This window comes from Apostichopus japonicus, chromosome 5, assembly GCF_037975245.1.
Source record: "Apostichopus japonicus isolate 1M-3 chromosome 5, ASM3797524v1, whole genome shotgun sequence".
Taxonomy (NCBI): Eukaryota; Metazoa; Echinodermata; class Holothuroidea; order Aspidochirotida; family Stichopodidae; genus Apostichopus; species Apostichopus japonicus.
This window is the reverse complement of record NC_092565.1, coordinates 13,117,821-13,139,901: the sequence shown is the minus strand read 5'-3', so window position 1 is coordinate 13,139,901 and position 22,081 is coordinate 13,117,821. Positions and strand designations below refer to the sequence as shown.

The 22,081-nt window shown below is 40.7% G+C and overlaps 1 protein-coding gene across 1 annotated transcript in view; it reads right to left on the bottom strand.

Moving 5' to 3' along the window:
* Positions 1 to 14,128, bottom strand: part of LOC139967719 (uncharacterized) — a 36,853-nt gene extending 22,725 nt beyond the window's left edge. The window contains exons 1-14 of the mRNA XM_071971752.1: positions 12,330 to 14,128; positions 11,820 to 11,977; positions 11,178 to 11,475; positions 10,490 to 10,687; positions 10,172 to 10,375; positions 8,092 to 8,133; positions 7,488 to 7,514; positions 6,658 to 6,859; positions 5,833 to 6,021; positions 4,058 to 4,175; positions 2,780 to 3,921; positions 2,283 to 2,516; positions 668 to 818; positions 219 to 366 (exon numbers count right to left, since the gene is read on the bottom strand). Of these exons, the coding sequence (XP_071827853.1) occupies positions 6,803 to 6,859; positions 7,488 to 7,514; positions 8,092 to 8,133; positions 10,172 to 10,375; positions 10,490 to 10,594 (435 nt within the window). The 5' untranslated portion in view covers positions 10,595 to 10,687; positions 11,178 to 11,475; positions 11,820 to 11,977; positions 12,330 to 14,128 and the 3' untranslated portion in view covers positions 219 to 366; positions 668 to 818; positions 2,283 to 2,516; ... (2 more) ...; positions 5,833 to 6,021; positions 6,658 to 6,802. The remainder of the gene's footprint in view (positions 1 to 218; positions 367 to 667; positions 819 to 2,282; positions 2,517 to 2,779; positions 3,922 to 4,057; positions 4,176 to 5,832; positions 6,022 to 6,657; positions 6,860 to 7,487; positions 7,515 to 8,091; positions 8,134 to 10,171; positions 10,376 to 10,489; positions 10,688 to 11,177; positions 11,476 to 11,819; positions 11,978 to 12,329) is intronic.
* Between the last annotated feature and the right edge of the window lie 7,953 nt (positions 14,129 to 22,081).

Sequence of the window (22,081 nt, the reverse complement as noted above, 5' to 3'; positions counted from 1 at the left end):
TTTCCTTTTCTTTACAGGGAGTCCTCTACTTTGTTAAGCCATCTGAAGCTTTTTTAGAGGACTTCCTATCACATTGAATATATTCACGTGATAAACAAATCAAATCAAATTTGTGAATAGGACTGCATAATGCAATTTTAGTCTAGTATGTTAATTATTTAATGATGTCTATTTTCCTCAAGATGAGCTTCATTCTCAAAAGTTATACCTGTACTTACATTTTATGCCTTTGTTTGCTAGCTGGGTCATCTACTTGGTTATTTTTCAGTGGAACAGGTGTCACTTAACTGTTTCTTCTCCTCTTTACTACTTGCATGTGTTCCTTTCATTCCTAAATTTGTCCATCAACTTCATGCTCCAGTAATCCTGTTTCAAAAGGAATTATAAATAATATCGAATGCTCTATGTTCACATACTGGGTAATCACCAATCACAATAAATCCCATTCCAACCCCATAGCTTCACGCACACACACATCTAATCAAATACACACACATGCTGTTTGAAAGTCGTTATTTCCTATTCACAGTTGGTTTGGTCTACCAAACATACTCTGAAACTCTCTACAAAGACAATGATGCACAGAGCTGACCCTGGCAACCTAGGATAAGGAATTATATTTTACCCAGCCCAGACACAATAGCATGTACATATAAACATTACTTACTACAGGATGAGCGCCAGGTATGGATGCCTTTCCCAGGAACGGGTAGCCCCCGCTGCCTCTGAGTAGTGGGCAGTTCAAGTGCAGCTCGTAGATTGCTCAACAGCACGTCTCTTCCCAGTCCTGTGGTCAGTACACTACAAAAAGGTTGTACCTACATGTAATGAAAGAAATTAATCAAAAATAATATGGCACAAAAGAAGGTTCTAATTAAGAAGACACTGCAACTGCATGGCCTCTTCAAAGACTTTCCAATTCAGGTAGAATATGATCATCAATATCACAACCCTCTAAGTATAATGCAAGAAGTAAGACTCCATTTGCTCCTGCAAGACAATGCAGAGATGTAATAGTTGCGAATGTCACCATGGATACATTTGTTATTGGTTACCATCACAGTAACAAGTTGTGCTTAATGGGTGAAATGAAAAGAAGAAGGGATCACAAGGTACAAAGTCCAGGCAATGAGGGCTGTTCAGCAAAGATGCCCTATTTCGGAGATGAACAAAATGGTGGAAAGATTTTTGAATCCAAATTACTTACAGGCAAAAATCCACTAATGGTCAAGTGTCTCACAACTGATGCTGATGGCAAGGCATGTAAAAGGTTCAGTAGTACAATGGCTGTAACTACTCATTCTGAAAGTGAACTTAACCTGTTAGATCAAGTTCACCTACTCAAGTCACTCCGCAGAGCACTGACTATATTAAAGCAGTATTCTCCTCTGATATGTTCCTGCAAAAACTGTGACTAAGAAGCGCTTGACAATCTTATAAATACCTGGGAGAAACCATCACTGATAAATTGGAGTGGGATGAACATGTAAAACGTATTCTAGCAAAAACTAATCAGCATATGTTCCTATGACAGAAGCTTAATTTATTCGGACTAGACCAACTCTTATTTCTCTGTTCTATATTAAAATCGGCAATCAAGACCACCATTACATTCTGTTTAGCCGCGTGGGGTGAAAATACTACTGCTTGAGACATGACCAAGTTAAGTAGACTAGTTTCTAAAGCAAGGAAAGTTTGTCGGTCACATGACCTCAGTTCAGTAGATGAGTTGCTTGTCAGAGTATCACAGAGGAATATGAAGTCAATCATGTCATCCCAACATCCTCTGGGGCATCAGGTAGATTACAGCAATAAAACAGGCAGACTAATTGTCATGAGATGCTGAACCGAAAGATACAGGCGCTCTTTCTTGCAAAGGGCTATTCTCAATCTTGCCAATGAATTATGTAGGAAATAGGCCAAATATATGTGTCACAACATGGACATAGTAGTCTTAATTTTTCGTTTTAGGAATCAGATTTTTATGTATTTTCGATGTATTTATGATTGTTTTATTGTCTGTTTTACTGAGATAGACTGAATGCCAATTTTTATGGTCAATAAATTTCTTATATCTGAAATATCAAAAGCGCTTTATCAACATGTTTAGAATGCCTTGCAAAGTACTACAGTGGAAATCATTTATATTGCCAAAAGCATTCATTTGTATGCAAGAGGGGCAGGAAGTACACATTTCCATGTATGCCAAATGCTGCAAAGGGTTCTCTGCTAATATCCCACACTGACAGCAGGAAGCTAAACAAAATATCTGAGACACCCACCTGCAGCAAATGATTATGGTCCACTCGTTTTGAGACTTCCACTCAAAAGCAGATGTCATCAATAAGGCTTTCACTGTGACCAATCCAAAACATAGTACCACACTTTCGTGCATTGGTCAGTACAGGGACTACAGTTCCATACACATAACATATAATGTGCCTGAAGAGTCCATAGCCAGGAAGATGGAAACTGCAGTATTAAAGGTGAGCTCAAATAGTCCATGTATCCAGACTCTGAAATAGATGCAAAGAAAACAGCAATGTGATGAATTACGTAAGAGAGGCAGAGCATACAGATGGAGGAGAGCACAACTCAGAGAGAGAAAGTACAAGCTACATGGTAGAACTAAAAACATAAACCAGTCCAGTTTCTATAAGAAAGATCAACTGATTCATCATGACCAGTTACTCTAGGATGAAAAACTACACTGATGATGAAGATGACAATATTTATCAGTGATGCCAGTAATTTGTAAACTGAGTCTATCCACACTCACTGTTATGAGTTAAAACAGTATCACTCAGTCAGGGAAGTAGGCAAGTAGGCTGATGACCATAAACTTGGCAAGTGCCATCAAACTGTCAAGGCTTTCTGCTGTGTTGCACTGCAAGATACTGTTGACAGATGTAACACCTCTCTCCACATGTAGGCTGTTGTGGCATATGTAGGAGATGTCAAATGGTTTGGTCCTTAAGATTTCTTTACTTTGCACAATACTTTGAAGAGCATATATGTCAGAATGTGGACTCTGCTGCCTCTTCTCTTAGCTGTCAGGGTTAGCATTGTGAACATAATGCCATATGCTGTTGCCCCTGGCTTACTGATGGTGTAGGCACCTGTCCACATTCTGCATCCCTCTGTGTAACTTGCTGGGGCTGATGTATGTTTGCCAACTTTTCATTTATGTCATCAGCCCATGACATCCAATCTTGGTCTGAAATTGCAAAGGTGTGAGCTTTCCAGTTACATATTTTCTAAATGTATATAGGCCTAAGCTTATTTTGAATTGCAGCTTGGGGCTCAGTTCAGCTGATTCTTACACCACATTGAGTAGTAATATATGCTTTTAAACTTCTGTCGCTTTTGCTCTGCTACACTGCACAGAAGTAGGCTACTCACCAGATCTACAACTTCCCTATCAAATAAGCTACATGTACTACTTAGTGAGTGTAAGTCTGTGCTGGTATAAGCTCTGAGGTGATGGGTATTACTTTCACTGTTCCCCTTTGAGGTAGCTGAGAGGCTTTTCACACCTACCCATGCAATCATCCCATTCTTTATCATAAAGTTGAAATTTGATTTCTTCTTGAATATGAAACTTTTTCCTAATTTTAAGTTGCTAACTCTTCAAACTCAACAACTTGCTTCTGTTCTTTTATGGTGAGATCATAGATGTGAGGAGTTCATAAATACTGATTTAGTTTCAGAACCAATTCTACATGTTAATCTTCTTACAACTGTTTATTCAACATCTATGAGAAAAGGTTTCCTCATGTAAGTGAATGAGGTGTCAATGTTCCAAAAGTTTATTGAACCTTTCTGTCCAGTACATTTTTGGCATTTATATGTAAAATTCCACTTGTTTTCTGCCATACTTCCTCTGTGGGAAATGGTGTAGTGCAACCCTGCATTTCTGTACTGTAAAGAAAGAAAAAAAAGATAACTAAAATCCTGGTTATCAGTACTGAAGGGCTCATTTATTAAAATTGCAATTCATTATTCTTAATTGTAGTTAACCATAAACATAGATTGAAATGCAGATCTTGTCTCTTACTATTTTTGTAACCACAACTGCATGTGGATTCCTAACATAGTTAACGATCAGCTATCTGCAGTATTCTGTTGGTAAAGTGTTTGTGTAATGCGGCTGAGCAAGAGTCTTTCCAGTAAAGCTGTTGGAAAAGGGAAGACCACTAATGGAGTAAATGAAAACAATTAAATGATACCTTAAATAACTGTTGACCAGCTGATAAACATATTTATATTTTAAATGCAATTTCCCCGGATTAGTGATAGTAATATACCTAACATGTGTTCATCCGTGGGTGGGAAAGCAATTATTTACTCTGTCACTGTGAATTTCCCTCATGCAGTGGCATTGCTGGCACGACTCTTGCTCAATCATGTTCATTACATTTGCAAAGAAAAAGTTAAGCTTACCTTGCCTAAAAGGTTAAGTTAACCTTAAAAGTGCTAGTTCAAAAAGGTTAAGAAGGTTGGCTTCTGCAATTGCGTAGGCCTACAGCACACATACTTTATGCTTGACCTTATTAGTTTAGATTAGTTTAGTAAAGAAAAAGGATCAGGAGGGACACTCAAGTCCCCATCAAAAACCGTATAGGAGATGGAAGAAAACTGATGACACAAACGATCAGACCCGATTACAATGCTTAAAGTGCTTGTCCAAAGCATTCTTAAACCCATTCACACTACAGTACTTGCAAGTACAATTTTCTCAGGCAAACCATTCCACTCATTCACGACCCTAGTAGAAACAAATTTATGCCGAATATTAATGCTACTTTGTGACTTGTGGAGTTTAAGACAATGACATCTGGTACAACCACTATCAGCAAACATGAAAAAGTCAGTGACTATCAAGATACTTAATAAAGATATCACTTTTATGAAACCTATGTTTGAGTTGAATCTTGGTCTTGGTCACTGCATAATCTAGATCTATGGGAAGACTGTCCATGAACTTGTGTTTGAGTTTCTTTATTTCTCTGAAATTTAGTGACTCTAGCCCTGACTCGTTGCATAACTGGTAATAGTTCCTGAAAACTCAACATGAATTGAATATGAACCACTGAATCAAGAACTACTGGAGACTAATAATTCTTCACATCCTTGGCTAGATGAAGTAACGGTTTCTAATACAAACGGTATACTTTATCAATCCTGTTCTTGAACCATTGGCCAGAAAATTGTGTACTTCTGGAGAATAGTATTGAAGGAGAACCGGACTAATGGTGTGCTATTTATAATAATCCCTCTGCCTAATACAAATACCAAAGTATTTAATTAAAAAATAGTGAATTGCACATAAAGCTCCTAAGGCGACATCTTTGCTCTAGGTAAATTTAACTCTTTTCACAACACTTAGAACGACATAGCTAGTTAATTAATTTCACATAAACATGTCACCCTATGTGAAATTAACTCTTTGTACAACACTTAATAAATTAATAAATTGTGAAAGACATAACACCAGAGATCTACAGTCAATATGAAAAGATGCCTGTATACAGTATTTAGAAATGCTCAATGGGATCATTTCAACTCAAGCTGGATTCTAAACCTGAAAATTTCCAACGTATGAATTCTGGCCATTAACTTACATCACTAATAGTTTCAGAATTTGACTACTGTTCATTTGTCAGTTTATTGAGTTATCGTAATGACAGGCTCTTAGCATTACACTCATAAACACACATACTGCTACTTCACAAAAATGCATTGTGTTACATATTGAAACAATTTTACATAACACAAAACAGCATGGAATGAAAACAATATGACAAAAACAGGGAGTTTGCAGGAACTCACCAGGACTCACAAAAGCCTTCAGGATCTTTGCAATTTAGACACACCTCAAGGTGCCCCTGCATACTCAAGCATGACATATAGCCCTTGTTACTAGGATATATTGGAATTACTGGATATGAGTTTGCCCGACAGTGCCAAGTCTCATTGCAGGAAGTCCACTTCATCTCATTTGTTGTATGTAAGAAGTACCTGGAAAGGAAAAAATAAGTTACTCATTACAACAATGTTGCATTTCTATTGTAATTTCCATTTGTTCCTTTACCCTCTGGATTATCAGGTATAAATGAAAACTTTCATTCAGCTTTTACTTAAAATTATCAGAATTACTATTAAGAGAAACAAACATATAAATCAGATACAGACTATCATCTAAACCCAGCCTTACAAAATGTGCATCCTCATTGTATTGATGCAAGTTTATCAGTCAGATCTAACTGGTGCCATGATACCTCTTTTAAAAATGACTAATTCCCTGCAAACCTAAGCAAATTCCCAATCAGTTTCAATGTTAAAGGTAGTCTGTATATGCCCCAAATTATAGGATGCTATAATTGCTAGAAGTTTTTAACAAGTTACTTTCATGTAGGCCCTTAGTCCAAATTGTTCTCAGACATTCTTAATGAACACACAAGATGACTGAATGTCCCAGTGAGGTAAATTTCCTCAAAATTTGTAATAAAAACAGTTTATAGAATTTTGACCAAAGGTGACCAAATTTGAATATTTGGGCCAACATGGCATAAATTTAAATAATACATTGAAAAGTTCACTTATTTTTTGGGGGGTTGCTTTGATGCTTTTCACAGAACGATCTATATCTCTTACTCATCTAAAAGTTTGCACTGGCTTTGGTTACAGCTAATGCATCCTCCTGTGCAGTTGAATCAAACTCTGGAAGAATCTGTTTCAACCTTGCGAGACAGGAGGCCCATGAAGTTCAGGTTGAAATTGCGTGGAAGAGAGCTTTGATTCATTCCATTAATTCAGAGCTATGTCCATCATAGTGTTGAATGATGCTGCAAAGAAGCTATAAAAGAAGGAAAATTTAGATTTGTAGGAAATCTACATCTGACATGGGTGGCTCATCAATATAATTGGTAAAGTTTAGGGTTGCAGCCTTCATTTGTATCTATTTTTTTTTATGATTGCTTGATGATTCAAAGCACTTTCTTGGAAGTCTGTCACTAGCTTCTGTAGCTGAAAAGTTACTCTCATCAAGTAAAATGATAAACACATCATATCTTAATAACCATTTGTTGGAATATGCTACTGGGAGAAAGGAGTAGAGGTATCATGAACTTGACAAAGAGAGTGCCCATGTTGGAAATCTAGTATATTTGGGGGATAATAAAACTTAAAACCTTCATTGTTGAAGTGAAAATTATGATATTCTGCAATAAGTGCCAATCCTTGGGATGGGGTTGGAACATCACAAAATGCCCCTTGCAATTGTGCCCATATAGGTTGGGATTTTCCCTTCTCCAGGCATAGGAGTTTGTCAAGGATATGGTCCTGGCACAGTAAAAGTCTTCCATTTTTCAACATTTCCAGGTGGGGAGGATCAAGTCACATGAAGTCTTGCACCTCCGTGGCTTACAATCCCTGCCTTAATGAATTTATTTGTAAAGCTGCATGGGTTGTCTTAGGTTACTTACCTTTACAATAACAGGATTGCTTTTTTCCTGAAATAAAAACATTTAACAATATTTAATGTGACTTTTCGAGCATGGCCAGTGATTTTCCACGATCAAGAAATTCACAATAACATGGATCTATATCCATAAAATAATGAAACGGAAAACTCAATTTGAAATAGAAAAACCAGTATTCTTTGCAAGAGTTGGATATATATGCAATATCTGTGGGGCTGTATTGACCTTGATCATGTTTCTCCCTGTAAGAAGGTAATATATATTGTGAAAGAGAAATATAGAACATAGGTTGGGGTGGGAAATTGTGCAGGGGGGCAGAGGTTTGTTTGGCCCCAAATATGCCAAAAGTTCCAATACCGTCACATTTGGTCAACATTTTAAACTGTTGTCATTACCACCCTGGAGGCAATTTACCTCACTGAGACATTCAGTCATCTTGTGTGTTCATTTAGAATGTCTGAGACCAATCTGGAAATAAGAATCTCCAGGAATGTAATTTTTGAAATCTTCAGAAAAGTATGCTATAATTTGTTGCCTATACAGACTACCTTTAATTCAAATTTCTTCTATTGGATATTTGAATCATATTCAAACTTGGGCTGCTAACCTCATCTGGTGTGTTTGTACTGATGATACTGGCTGCAAGTTCCTGAAATATAGAATAATTAAATTTATGGATTACATGCAACAGCTATATTCAACAACCTATCACAGCACCGGTTAGCAATTATTTGTGTTAGTACACTGTGGATATGTTCATATGTATATCGATTCCTTTTGTTAAAAAATTCTTTCTTGCAATAAAAAATTTAAACGCTCCGAGACATTTATTGGATATTGAAAACAAATTTGCATTTTTTTCTTTGTTAATTAAGGAATATGTTAATACATAGAGGTCATACCAAATTCAAGATCAGATGAAATTTAAGTGGGTCAATATCAGTCCCTATTCTGAACATTTATGCCTCTATGAGGATTTCTGTGATGATAGAATCAATGTTGATGAAAGAATAAATGTGACTTCATTCAGTGTTTTACAACCTGTATAAAATTAATAATCCAACCACACATGCAAAGTGCAATGTGGTTCCCAGCTACACCACTCTTTGGGGAAATGGTAATTTGATGGCTGTTCTTGCTGCAAACTCAGTCTAGACATTGTGTTAGATTATCAACTCAACCAACTTTGGCCAAGTTCCTGATATTTTCGGCTGCAAGCCAGGAATCTCATTGGGTTGCTGCCACCACCATGAAGATTTAAGCAGTATATCATTTCTCCTATAACAACAACATTGGAATGGTAAAGCAACATTACCATAATGATGCTATATATCACAATTCCCTTTTGAATTAAGTAATATGTTAAGGGACATTTTCTTAATATTAGTTTGTTCAATATATGAAAAATCAACCAAGTTAAAATGCATTATGGTTTCCATGATGTAGCATGAGTAATTTGTGTATGCGTTTGTTTGTGTGTGTGAGGAGGGAAGGGGGTTTGCACACACTTAATAGTAATTAAGGCTCTACAAATATTAGAAAGAGCTAACAATGATGATTGAGATGCAACAAACATGGGTGAAAGTGGAAAATATCTGCCAAGAAAACGAGACGGACCATTCCTACAGGCTATGAGGTATCATTATGTTAAGTATCAACTCAAATGGAATAAAATTCTTCCGATTCTGTGTTTATCAGGAAATTTCAGCTGAACCTTATTTTGTCACACATCTCACCAATATGCAGCAAAATCAACATAGCACTGAAAACATTGCACTGGGTAACCAACCTGCTCAGCACAATAAAATTTAGTCATACCACATATGGTTAGTGAGCAATTGCAGATCAGGTTTTAATGTTAAGCCCTGCCCACTCATTTCGTTGCAGGATATCTTCACCAAAAGCAATAACGACTCTCCTTAGCTCGTCATTGCTGCAAGGATCACCTCAAACCAACCTACCATTCTTCAGATTGGAGCTAACAGTTATTAATGTTAAGCCCTGCCCACTCATTTTGTTGCACAATCTCTGCACCAAAAGCAATAATGACCCTCCTTAGCTCATCATTGCTGCAAGGATCACCTCAAACCAACCTACCATTCTTCAGATTGGAGCTAACAAGAGAACATCAGCTAAAATCTATTTTGGTCCCGCCCGTTACAAACATTCAATCAGCAGAATAAATCAGAGATTAAAAATGTTGTAATGGTCAAGCAACATGTTGATACTAGTTTTATGTTAAGCCCCGTCCACTCATTACCATGCATGATATCTACACCAAAGAAAATAGTTACTATAAGTGGTTTTACCAAGTTGATCTGGCAAGAAGCTAATTAGAAGTTGGAACTTTAATTGCTGAGTTTCAAACTGACATCACATAAAATTCTCCTCTCGAAACTAAGCAAATAAAATCAAATATTTGAAAACGTTTGTCTAGAAACTGGAGTTTTCTAATTAACTTATTCTTCTCTCTTTTATTGTTAGCAATTATGTTTCATTTTTTAAAGCCATTGAGTCAAAATTGATTTATTGTGTGAAGACAGCTACTAGCCTTACCCTCACATAAGCCAGCACAGAACTCATCAAGTTACTGATTATTGTTAAGGAAATTATGGAGGAATCATGCCAATCAACCCCCTCTCCCGACCCCCCCCCCCCCCAAATAAAAGACTGTAAAGCAATCTTACTTGTGTGAAATTCTTTAAGTAAAATGGATTGAATTTCTTCTTCAAAGGAAGGCCTGTGGAACTGTTAATATGTGTGTACAGCCCTTTCTCATTCACAGCCTTGACTCCATACGGCCCAAGCCAAGAGTTTTCGAGCTTCCCTCCTCTTCGGGCATCCTTTCTAGTATTCCGGACGAGAACACTTATAGAACCAACTTTGAAGCTCTGAATAAAACAAAATCCAGCATATATACGTAAACATCATAATACAATGTATATGTTGCCATTCATTTAACTACAGTGCAGTTTTCAATGCACAACATAGCATTATGTAATTACCTGTTTTGATTGCTGCCTTTTATCAAAATTCTTTTTTTGCCATTCTTGGGCTTTGCCAATATTTTCTTTCACAAAACCTTTGATTATGTCCTGCGACTGTGACATGAGTTGAAAAACCCTCTCCTTCTGTGCATCGCTGCAGCAGGAGATTCTGGTTGGACAATGGAGTCTTCAATGTCGACTGGTAACAATGGCTCTCTGGATATATGAAGATAAATTAACAATCAATTATTCAAAACACTTTGTTGACTGAAGAATAAATAAATTTTTATATATTTTATTTTCATTATTAAGACCCTAGAACCATAAATCTGAGTCACATCACTTACTCAAACCAGCAGAAATATAAAACAAAAGTATATTCTGTGCTGTTATAGGTCCAAATTGCATACCAGCCCAAAATATGATATATAACTGAAAAACAAAACCAATATCAGTGGCATTAATTGCATGTATCTAAATTAATTGGCATGCTTTTATAGTTTAATGAATGTTCATCTTTTGTCCTTGCTATTTAGCAGTTTTTCCCAGGACCTGGGATGTGTCAAATGAGATTTTATCATATAGAGGATCAGTGTAGCTATGCAGGATTTGTCCAAACTCTCTTGTCCCTGATTGCTTTTCTCCGTATATGACCTTTACAAATGTAAACCTCTATTCAGCAATGGTAAGTTGAATTATTACAAACCTTCCAAACATCACAACGAAAGGAGAAAGACCTGTTGAACCATGTTTTGCTGTACGGTACCCCATGAGAATCGAAGATAGTGTTCCATCTCAGTCATCTTGGTTTTGATTGACAGCTTTGATGAGTGACATTTGCATTTTGCAGAGTTTGGTTGAATCTTTCATCCAGCCCATTGGTCTGTGGGTGGTAGCTGAAGGATACTCTGTGGCCCACCCCTGTCATGTCAAACAGGGAATTGTTCAGAGCATTAACAAATTCTCCTCTCTGGTCTGAGATGACAATTTTTATGCACCCAAATCTAAATAAATGAAAAATTAAACAAGTTGCTAAAGTACTGGTTATGAGTAATGCAGTAAACTATTGGCATCTTCAGAGTGGCCGTGTGGTTTAATCAGGAGATTCTTTTAGCACTTCTTTCAAAACAAGTAAGTTAAGCATTGACATAGCACCTGGTCTTGGCTGCACTGACCGTTATCCCACTAACATTTTATTAACATTAACTTATAAAACAACTTCAAGAAATTCCTGTAACCATTTGGCCGCTTTCTGGGTCACACGTAAAACTGAGAACAAATGCAGGTCTGCATAACTAACGTCAAAAATATGTCATTTAAAGTAAAAACAAAGTAGATGGATATATACCTGGCCATGGTTTCAAACAGAAAGTTTGCAACGGTTTATGCTGTTTTGTCTCTTACAGCAACAGCCTCTGGCCATTTTGAAAAATAGTCACGTAGGGTTATGATGTACTTATTTCCATTGATGGTCTCTGCAAGGGGTCCAATCATATCCACACCCACCTAAAAAAAAGAAAGGAAAATAGCATTCAGAACCATACACAATCATACCAACTGATGTTCAAGTGATTTATGTCTGAGTTTTGTAGACAATATACTGCTATTAAGGATTTCCAATCATGCTGATATATACTTATTGAAAGTTAACAAAAAATTACTTGATGACTGATTGTGCTAAAAGCAGGTATTCTTACACTGCTAATCAGGTGCGTACAATCAACAATTCTTGTACAGAACAGAATGCTGTATCAAAGTTTGCAAATACTTTTGATACCGGACAGTGAAGCTTTTTTAATTTCAATGATTTAAATTGCATGATTTTGGCTTTTCTTGATTTAAAAGTATTACTGCTCACACTTTTCAGCACAAAGCTCGGTGGCTGTTTATTGCTCCCGTTAGTCTAAACTCTTTGATCTTTTCCGTATCGATCTTCTTAGATTTAATGTTGAATTTTCAGGGCACAGTCCTGACGAACGATATTTTCCAATGATACTGTACTCTTCATCGGTATCCAGCTCAGGAGAAGTCATCTTGTAATATCAGATCGGGCTAAGTAAGTTAACGGTCTCAACTCCTAATGTTTAACCGAAGGCCAGAACAGTGCGTGCAAATATGCAACTACTAAGAATTTTGTGTGCCTGCGCGTTACACATTGAAATGTATTGCTTAGTATAATAACAAGCATGGCCTGTGTTTAATAAATTTATGTCTTGTTGATCACTTTTCTTTGTTTCGAACTTGGAACCTATTAAGAGTTTATATATCTTTTTTAGTAAGGTTATGAATTAATAACATGTTTGTCAACTCATTATTATTACCTTTAAATGAACAACATATGTTTGATTAATGGTGGAGTGGCACCACCATTAAGAAAAGAACAACTTTTAGAAAATTTATAGATTGTCACACTTTTCTACCATCTTGAATATAATTTCCAGAATAGTTTTAAGGTTCTAATTCATGAATTGCAGATATTAATTATAATTTTTTCATTTAGAATAGAAGTTCTGTACTGTAATTTGAAAATTTGCTACCTTTGGCAACTGTGAAACATGAACAGACCCAATTTCGAGGACGCTGATGTCAAACTCAAAGGTATAACAAACTTTCGTAAAATTTTCGACTTAATGATTTTTGCTGATGTACTGAGTCTAGTCTAAGTCTTAACCCCATCGTTTTAAACTTCAGCCAGTGGCAGTAGGCCAAATTGTATAGGCCTAATGGAGTTTTTGGCTGAAACTGTAACTGTGTAAGGTCTAGCTAATTTAGAACTAGCCTTATGGCTGATAAGTCTGTTAACAAATCTTCAATCAAAGTGTTGTTGCATAGCATGCTACAGTAGGTGCTTACCCTAGGAGTATCTTAGGCTAAGCCATTACCATCTTCCATATACTTATTGCAATACCAACTGACTCGACCTGTTGTTGGCCAAAAAGGGAATATTGAATATCTACCCCATTTGGTAATGCTAGGCAAAGTTAATGCTCCTCTGCACAAATTCATGATTAAACACACAGAGTATTATTTCAGTGGTCAAGCCAAACATGTCTTCAAGCACAGGAAAGTAGTGCTGGCCATTAGATTTAGAGCACTTATGTTTACAATCATACATGTTGACTGGTGAATTAATTAGGTGCGCTCAAGGATGAATCCTAGTGGCAGTATTTGGGGTAGTTTATCAAGTAACAAATTCTTAATGCTCGAGTGAATTTGAGAAGGACTGTTTATCTATAGACAGTCTTGGCCTTCATGCATAGCATTAGACCTAGTAATATGTATTGCTATACCCATAGTAGTACTAGTAGTAGGCTACTTCTTATGGCCATATTCAACTTCAATTCCTATGATTGAGATACACAGCTAATTGTCTGCATATGGGTCCATTAGGCCTAATTCAGCCCAGCTACAGGCAGACTTTAGAATCTTCAGTGGTTACATTGATTGCACTGGTATAACTACTGTAGGTCTAGGCTAGGCTTGTTATAACTCAGTCGTAGTCCTAGACATAGGAAGCCATAGGCCTATGCTTGTTTGCTTTGATCTTAAATAAGTAGTAAGCCAAGCCTAAAATGGAACTAAACAGGAAATCCTGGACTTTATGACCAAAACATGCCGATCTAGCCTACTCTTACTGTCGTAATACTAGTTGTTGAAGCCTAGCCTAGTACCGATTAGTAGTAGTGCCTATGGCCCTATGCCCATCCCCACCTCAAACAGCTTGGTAGGCCTCTAGACCGTCATGCAGTTGAAATTTGAGCCTTGGGCGTAGTATCTTTCAAATTACTCCTAACCGCAAGTCTGTTCATAAGCTAAGCCCGTATTACACATGTGAACTCATGTTAGCATGGGATCGGCTAATTCAAGGCCGTTTCTGGCTACCAGAGACCAGAGAAGACATCCTCAATCAACCTATCTTTAGTAATACCCTGATTGTTGACAATGATAGTCAAACACTTTTTAATCGTCACTTCATTAAAGGTGGTATCGTTTCTGTAAGTGTTCTGATGTATGAGATTATACCCACTTCTCTGCCAGCCAAGGCCGTGCATGAGTGCATTGAGCTTGCTAATCCTGATAATCCCCTTACAGTAATCGATGTTCAGAATTATATCGATGTCATTCTCCACGCCTTCCCCTCTGACTGGTTAGGTGATATATTTTCTTCTGATGCAATTGTATCTACGCAAATTGACTATATTCCTACTGTAAAATTTCAAAATGGCAAAAACATTATAGATGCCTCCTCAGTTTCGTGCAGAATAGCTTCACGCCTTTTGCGTGACAATCTTAACACATCGCCCAAGGGCGAAAAATACTGGAAGCAGCATTTTCCCAGTCTTGATTTTTCTAATAGATGGAGTAACATATATCGTTCTCCAAAGTGTTTCTTTGAAGCCGATATCGACTTCAAAGTATTACATAATATTCTTTACACTAACGACAAATTGTACAAGTTTGGATTAGCCGATTCTCCTTATTGCACCTTTTGCAAAACCACGCACGAAAGTACTATTCATCTTTTTATTGAGTGTTCTGAAGTCGAAAATTTATGGCACTTTTTGGTTAATATATAAGTTGAATACTTTACATCCGGTAGTTAATTTTGATGAATGGAAGGGGTTGTCCCTTCTGGGTCTTGGCCGTAAAAAAAAACTGTATTGTAGGAATTTTGTGTGACTTCATCTTCAGTATATATAAGTGTACAATTTGGAATTGCAGAATATCTCGCCTCAATAATAACTATCTTTGTAATATTGAAAAAGTTTTTCACAATGTACTCAAGAAGAAAATTCGCTTACTTTTTGATGTGTACTATCACAAAAACAATACCTTACGGTTTTTTAATATATTTGCACAGAACGATATTGTGCTCTCTAAGAAAGAATCGAACAGCTATACTTACGATCTGGATAGGGGTTAACTTGTATAAAGTACGTGTTGACGTAATCAGGGTCTGGTATTTTGACTTTGCTTTAGACATTGTTGTCTTTGTATATAATTTCTTATGTCTGTGGTGTTTAGTAATTTAGTTTTCTCTTAACTTAAACATGAGTAAATGTTAAGGTAATTATTATTTAATGTTCTACTTAAATAAATCATACTTAAGCTTTAATTATGTAAATAATGTTGTCAATGGGTGAGCCAGTGGGCTCATCTCCCAATAAAAGAGAAAAAAAAAATGGCTTGGCGCGCTGTACGAGCTGATGATCGAGACTCTCTTTTGCATCCGTGGTTCGAACCCCGGGTGATGACGTCTTTTGCCGATCTTTTAGAGCAAGTGCCTACACGGGGAGCTGTAAGTATTAGTTAATCCACCTAATATCTCAGTCCATACAGTGGCGCGATGGCTTGGCGCGCTGTACGAGCTGATGATCGAGACTCTCTTTTGCATCCGTGGTTCGAACCCCGGTGATGACGTCTTTTGCCGATCTTTTACAACAAGTGCCTACACGGGGAGCTGTAAGTATTAGTTAATCCACCTAATATCTCAGTCCATACAGTGGCGCGATGGCTTGGCGCACTGTGCGAGCTGATGATCGAGACTCTCTTTTGCATCCGTGGTTCGAACCCCGGGTGATGACGTCTTTTGCCGATCTTTTACAGCAAGTGCCTACACGTGGAGCTGTAAGTATGAGTTAATCCACCTAATATCTCAGTCCATACAGTGGCGCGATGGCTTGGCGCACTGTGCGAGCTGATGATCGAGACTCTCTTTTGCATCCGTGGTTCGAACCCCGGGTGATGACGTCTTTTGCCGATCTTTAACAGCAAGTGCCTACACGGGGAGCTGTAAGTATTAGTTAATCCACCCAACATCTCAGTCCATACAGTGGCGCGATGGCTTGGCGCACTGTGCGAGCTGATGATCGAGACTCTCTTTTGCATCCGTGGTTCGAACCCCGGGTGATGACGTCTTTTGCCGATCTTTAACAGCAAGTGCCTACACGGGGAGCTGTAAGTATTAGTTAATCCACCTAACATCTCAGTCCATACAGTGGCGCGATGGCTTGGCGCACTGTGCGAGCTGATGATCGAGACTCTCTTTTGCATCCGTGGTTCGAACCTCGGGTGATGACGTCTTTTGCCGATCTTTTACAGCAAGTGCCTACACGGGGAGCTGTAAGTATTAGTTAATCCACCTAATATCACAGTCCATACAGTGGCGCGATGGCCTGGCGCACTGTACGAGCTGATGATCGAGACTCTCTTTTGCATCCGTGGTTCGAACCTCGTGTGATGACGTCTTTTGCCGATCTTTTACAGCAAGTGCCTACACATGGAGCTGTAAGTATTAGTTAATCCACCTAATATCACAGTCCCTACAGTGGCGCGATGGCTTGGCGCACTGTACGAGCTGATGATCGAGACTCTCTTTTGCATCCGTGGTTCGAACTCCGGGTGATCACGTCTTTTGCCGATCTTTTACAGCAAGTGCCTACACGGGGAGCTGTAAGTATTAGTTAATCCACCTAATATCTCAGTCCATACAGTGGCGCGATGGCCTGGCGCACTGTACGAGCTGATGATCGAGACTCTCTTTTGCATCCGTGGTTCGAACCCCGGGTGATGACGTCTTTTGCCGATCTTTTACAGCAAGTGCCTACACGGGGAGCTGTAAGTATGAGTTAATCCACCTAATATCTCAGTCCCTACAGTGGCGCGATGGCTTGGCGCACTGTACGAGCTGATGATCGAGACTCTCTTTTGCATCCGTGGTTCGAACCTCGGGTGATGACGTTTTTTGCCGATCTTTTACAGCAAGTGCCTACACGGGGAGCTGTAAGTATTAGTTAATCCACCTAATATCTCAGTCCATACAGTGGCGCGATGGCTTGGCGCACTGTACGAGCTGATGATCGAGACTCTCTTTTGCATCCGTGGTTCGAACCCCGGGTGATGACGTCTTTTGCCGATCTTTTACAGCAAGTGCCTACACGGGGAGCTGTAAGTATTAGTTAATCGACCTAATATCACAGTCCCTACAGTGGCGCGATGGCTTGGCGCACTGTACGAGCTGATGATCGAGACTCTCTTTTGCATCCGTGGTTCGAACCCCGGGTGATGACGTCTTTTGCCGATCTTTTACAGCAAGTGCCTACACGGGGAGCTGTAAGTATGAGTTAATCCACCTAATATCTCAGTCCCTACAGTGGCGCGATGGCTTGGCGCACTGTACGAGCTGATGATCGAGACTCTCTTTTGCATCCGTGGTTCGAACCTCGGGTGATGACGTCTTTTGCCGATCTTTTACAGCAAGTGCCTACACGGGGAGCTGTAAGTATTAGTTAATCCACCTAATATCCCAGTCCATACAGTGGCGCGATGGCTTGGCGCACTGTACGAGCTGATGATCGAGACTCTCTTTTGCATCCGTGGTTCGAACCCCGGGTGATGACGTCTTTTGCCGATCTTTTACAGCAAGTGCCTACACGGGGAGCTGTAAGTATTAGTTAATCCACCTAATATCACAGTCCCTACAGTGGCGCGATGGCTTGGCGCACTGTACGAGCTGATGATCGAGACTCTCTTTTGCATCCGTGGTTCGAACCCCGGGTGATGACGTCTTTTGCCGATCTTTTACAGCAAGTGCCTTCACGGGGAGCTGTAAGTATTAGTTAATCCACCTAATATCTCAGTCCATACAGTGGCGCGATGGCTTGGCGCGCTGTACGAGCTGATGATCGAGACTCTCTTTTGCATCCGTGGTTCGAACCCCGGGTGATGACGTCTTTTGCCGATCTTTTACAGCAAGTGCCTTCACGGGGAGCTGTAAGTATTAGTTAATCCACCTAATATCTCAGTCCATACAGTGGCGCGATGGCTTGGCGCGCTGTACGAGCTGATGATCGAGACTCTCTTTTGCATCCGTGGTTCGAACCCCGGGTGATGACGTCTTTTGCCGATCTTTTACAGCAAGTGCCTACACGGGGAGCTGTAAGTATGAGTTAATCCACCTAATATCTCAGTCCCTTCAGTGGCGCGATGGCTTGGCGCACTGTACGAGCTGATGATCGAGACTCTCTTTTGCATCCGTGGTTCGAACCTCGGGTGATGACGTCTTTTGCCGATCTTTTACAGCAAGTGCCTACACGGGGAGCTGTAAGTATTAGTTAATCCACCTAATATCTCAGTCCATACAGTGGCGCGATGGCTTGGCGCACTGTGCGAGCTGATGATCGAGACTCTCTTTTGCATCCGTGGTTCGAACCCCGGGTGATGACGTCTTTTGCCGATCTTTTACAGCAAGTGCCTACACGGGGAGCTGTAAGTATTAGTTAATCCACCTAATATCTCAGTCCCTACAGTGGCGCGATGGCTTGGCGCGCTGTACGAGCTGATGATCGAGACTCTCTTTTGCATCCGTGGTTCGAACCCCGGGTGATGACGTCTTTTGCCGATCTTTTACAGCAAGTGCCTACACGGGGAGCTGTAAGTATGAGTTAATCCACCTAATATCTCAGTCCCTACAGTGGCGCGATGGCTTGGCGCACTGTACGAGCTGATGATCGAGACTCTCTTTTGCATCCGTGGTTCGAACCTCGGGTGATGACGTTTTTTGCCGATCTTTTACAGCAAGTGCCTACACGGGGAGCTGTAAGTATTAGTTAATCCACCTAATATCTCAGTCCATACAGTGGCGCGATGGCTTGGCGCACTGTACGAGCTGATGATCGAGACTCTCTTTTGCATCCGTGGTTCGAACCCCGGGTGATGACGTCTTTTGCCGATCTTTTACAGCAAGTGCCTACACGGGGAGCTGTAAGTATTAGTTAATCCACCTAATATCACAGTCCCTACAGTGGCGCGATGGCTTGGCGCACTGTACGAGCTGATGATCGAGACTCTCTTTTGCATCCGTGGTTCGAACCCCGGGTGATGACGTCTTTTGCCGATCTTTTACAGCAAGTGCCTACACGGGGAGCTGTAAGTATTAGTTAATCCACCTAATATCTCAGTCCATACAGTGGCGCGATGGCCTGGCGCACTGTACGAGCTGATGATCGAGACTCTCTTTTGCATCCGTGGTTCGAACCCCGGGTGATGACGTCTTTTGCCGATCTTTTACAGCAAGTGCCTACACGGGGAGCTGTAAGTATTAGTTAATCCACCTAATATCTCAGTCCATACAGTGGCGCGATGGCCTGGCGCACTGTACGAGCTGATGATCGAGACTCTCTTTTGCATCCGTGGTTCGAACCCCGGGTGATGACGTCTTTTGCCGATCTTTTACAGCAAGTGCCTACACGGGGAGCTGTAAGTATTAGTTAATCCACCTAATATCTCAGTCCCTACAGTGGCGCGATGGCTTGGCGCGCTGTACGAGCTGATGATCGAGACTCTCTTTTGCATCAGTGGTTCGAACCCCGGGTGATGACGTCTTTTGCCGATCTTTTACAGCAAGTGCCTACACGGGGAGCTGTAAGTATGAGTTAATCCACCTAATATCTCAGTCCCTACAGTGGCGCGATGGCTTGGCGCACTGTACGAGCTGATGATCGAGACTCTCTTTTGCATCCGTGGTTCGAACCTCGGGTGATGACGTCTTTTGCCGATCTTTTACAGCAAGTGCCTACACGGGGAGCTGTAAGTATTAGTTAATCCACCTAATATCCCAGTCCATACAGTGGCGCGATGGCTTGGCGCACTGTACGAGCTGATGATCGAGACTCTCTTTTGCATCCGTGGTTCGAACCCCGGGTGATGACGTCTTTTGCCGATCTTTAACAGCAAGTGCCTACACGGGGAGCTGTAAGTATTAGTTAATCCACCTAACATCTCAGTCCATACAGTGGCGCGATGGCTTGGCGCACTGTGCGAGCTGATGATCGAGACTCTCTTTTGCATCCGTGGTTCGAACCTCGGGTGATGACGTCTTTTGCCGATCTTTTACAGCAAGTGCCTACACGGGGAGCTGTAAGTATTAGTTAATCCACCTAATATCACAGTCCATACAGTGGCGCGATGGCCTGGCGCACTGTACGAGCTGATGATCGAGACTCTCTTTTGCATCCGTGGTTCGAACCTCGTGTGATGACGTCTTTTGCCGATCTTTTACAGCAAGTGCCTACACATGGAGCTGTAAGTATTAGTTAATCCACCTAATATCACAGTCCCTACAGTGGCGCGATGGCTTGGCGCACTGTACGAGCTGATGATCGAGACTCTCTTTTGCATCCGTGGTTCGAACTCCGGGTGATCACGTCTTTTGCCGATCTTTTACAGCAAGTGCCTACACGGGGAGCTGTAAGTATTAGTTAATCCACCTAATATCTCAGTCCATACAGTGGCGCGATGGCCTGGCGCACTGTACGAGCTGATGATCGAGACTCTCTTTTGCATCCGTGGTTCGAACCCCGGGTGATGACGTCTTTTGCCGATCTTTTACAGCAAGTGCCTACACGGGGAGCTGTAAGTATTAGTTAATCCACCTAATATCTCAGTCCCTACAGTGGCGCGATGGCTTGGCGCGCTGTACGAGCTGATGATCGAGACTCTCTTTTGCATCCGTGGTTCGAACCCCGGGTGATGACGTCTTTTGCCGATCTTTTACAGCAAGTGCCTACACGGGGAGCTGTAAGTATGAGTTAATCCACCTAATATCTCAGTCCCTACAGTGGCGCGATGGCTTGGCGCACTGTACGAGCTGATGATCGAGACTCTCTTTTGCATCCGTGGTTCGAACCTCGGGTGATGACGTTTTTTGCCGATCTTTTACAGCAAGTGCCTACACGGGGAGCTGTAAGTATTAGTTAATCCACCTAATATCTCAGTCCATACAGTGGCGCGATGGCTTGGCGCACTGTACGAGCTGATGATCGAGACTCTCTTTTGCATCCGTGGTTCGAACCCCGGGTGATGACGTCTTTTGCCGATCTTTTACAGCAAGTGCCTACACGGGGAGCTGTAAGTATTAGTTAATCGACCTAATATCACAGTCCCTACAGTGGCGCGATGGCTTGGCGCACTGTACGAGCTGATGATCGAGACTCTCTTTTGCATCCGTGGTTCGAACCCCGGGTGATGACGTCTTTTGCCGATCTTTTACAGCAAGTGCCTACACGGGGAGCTGTAAGTATGAGTTAATCCACCTAATATCTCAGTCCCTACAGTGGCGCGATGGCTTGGCGCACTGTACGAGCTGATGATCGAGACTCTCTTTTGCATCCGTGGTTCGAACCTCGGGTGATGACGTCTTTTGCCGATCTTTTACAGCAAGTGCCTACACGGGGAGCTGTAAGTATTAGTTAATCCACCTAATATCTCAGTCCATACAGTGGCGCGATGGCTTGGCGCACTGTGCGAGCTGATGATCGAGACTCTCTTTTGCATCCGTGGTTCGAACCCCGGGTGATGACGTCTTTTGCCGATCTTTTACAGCAAGTGCCTACACGGGGAGCTGTAAGTATTAGTTAATCCACCTAATATCTCAGTCCCTACAGTGGCGCGATGGCTTGGCGCACTGTACGAGCTGATGATCGAGACTCTCTTTTGCATCCGTGGTTCGAACCTCGGGTGATGACGTCTTTTGCCGATCTTTTACAGCAAGTGCCTACACGGGGAGCTGTAAGTATTAGTTAATCCACCTAATATCCCAGTCCATACAGT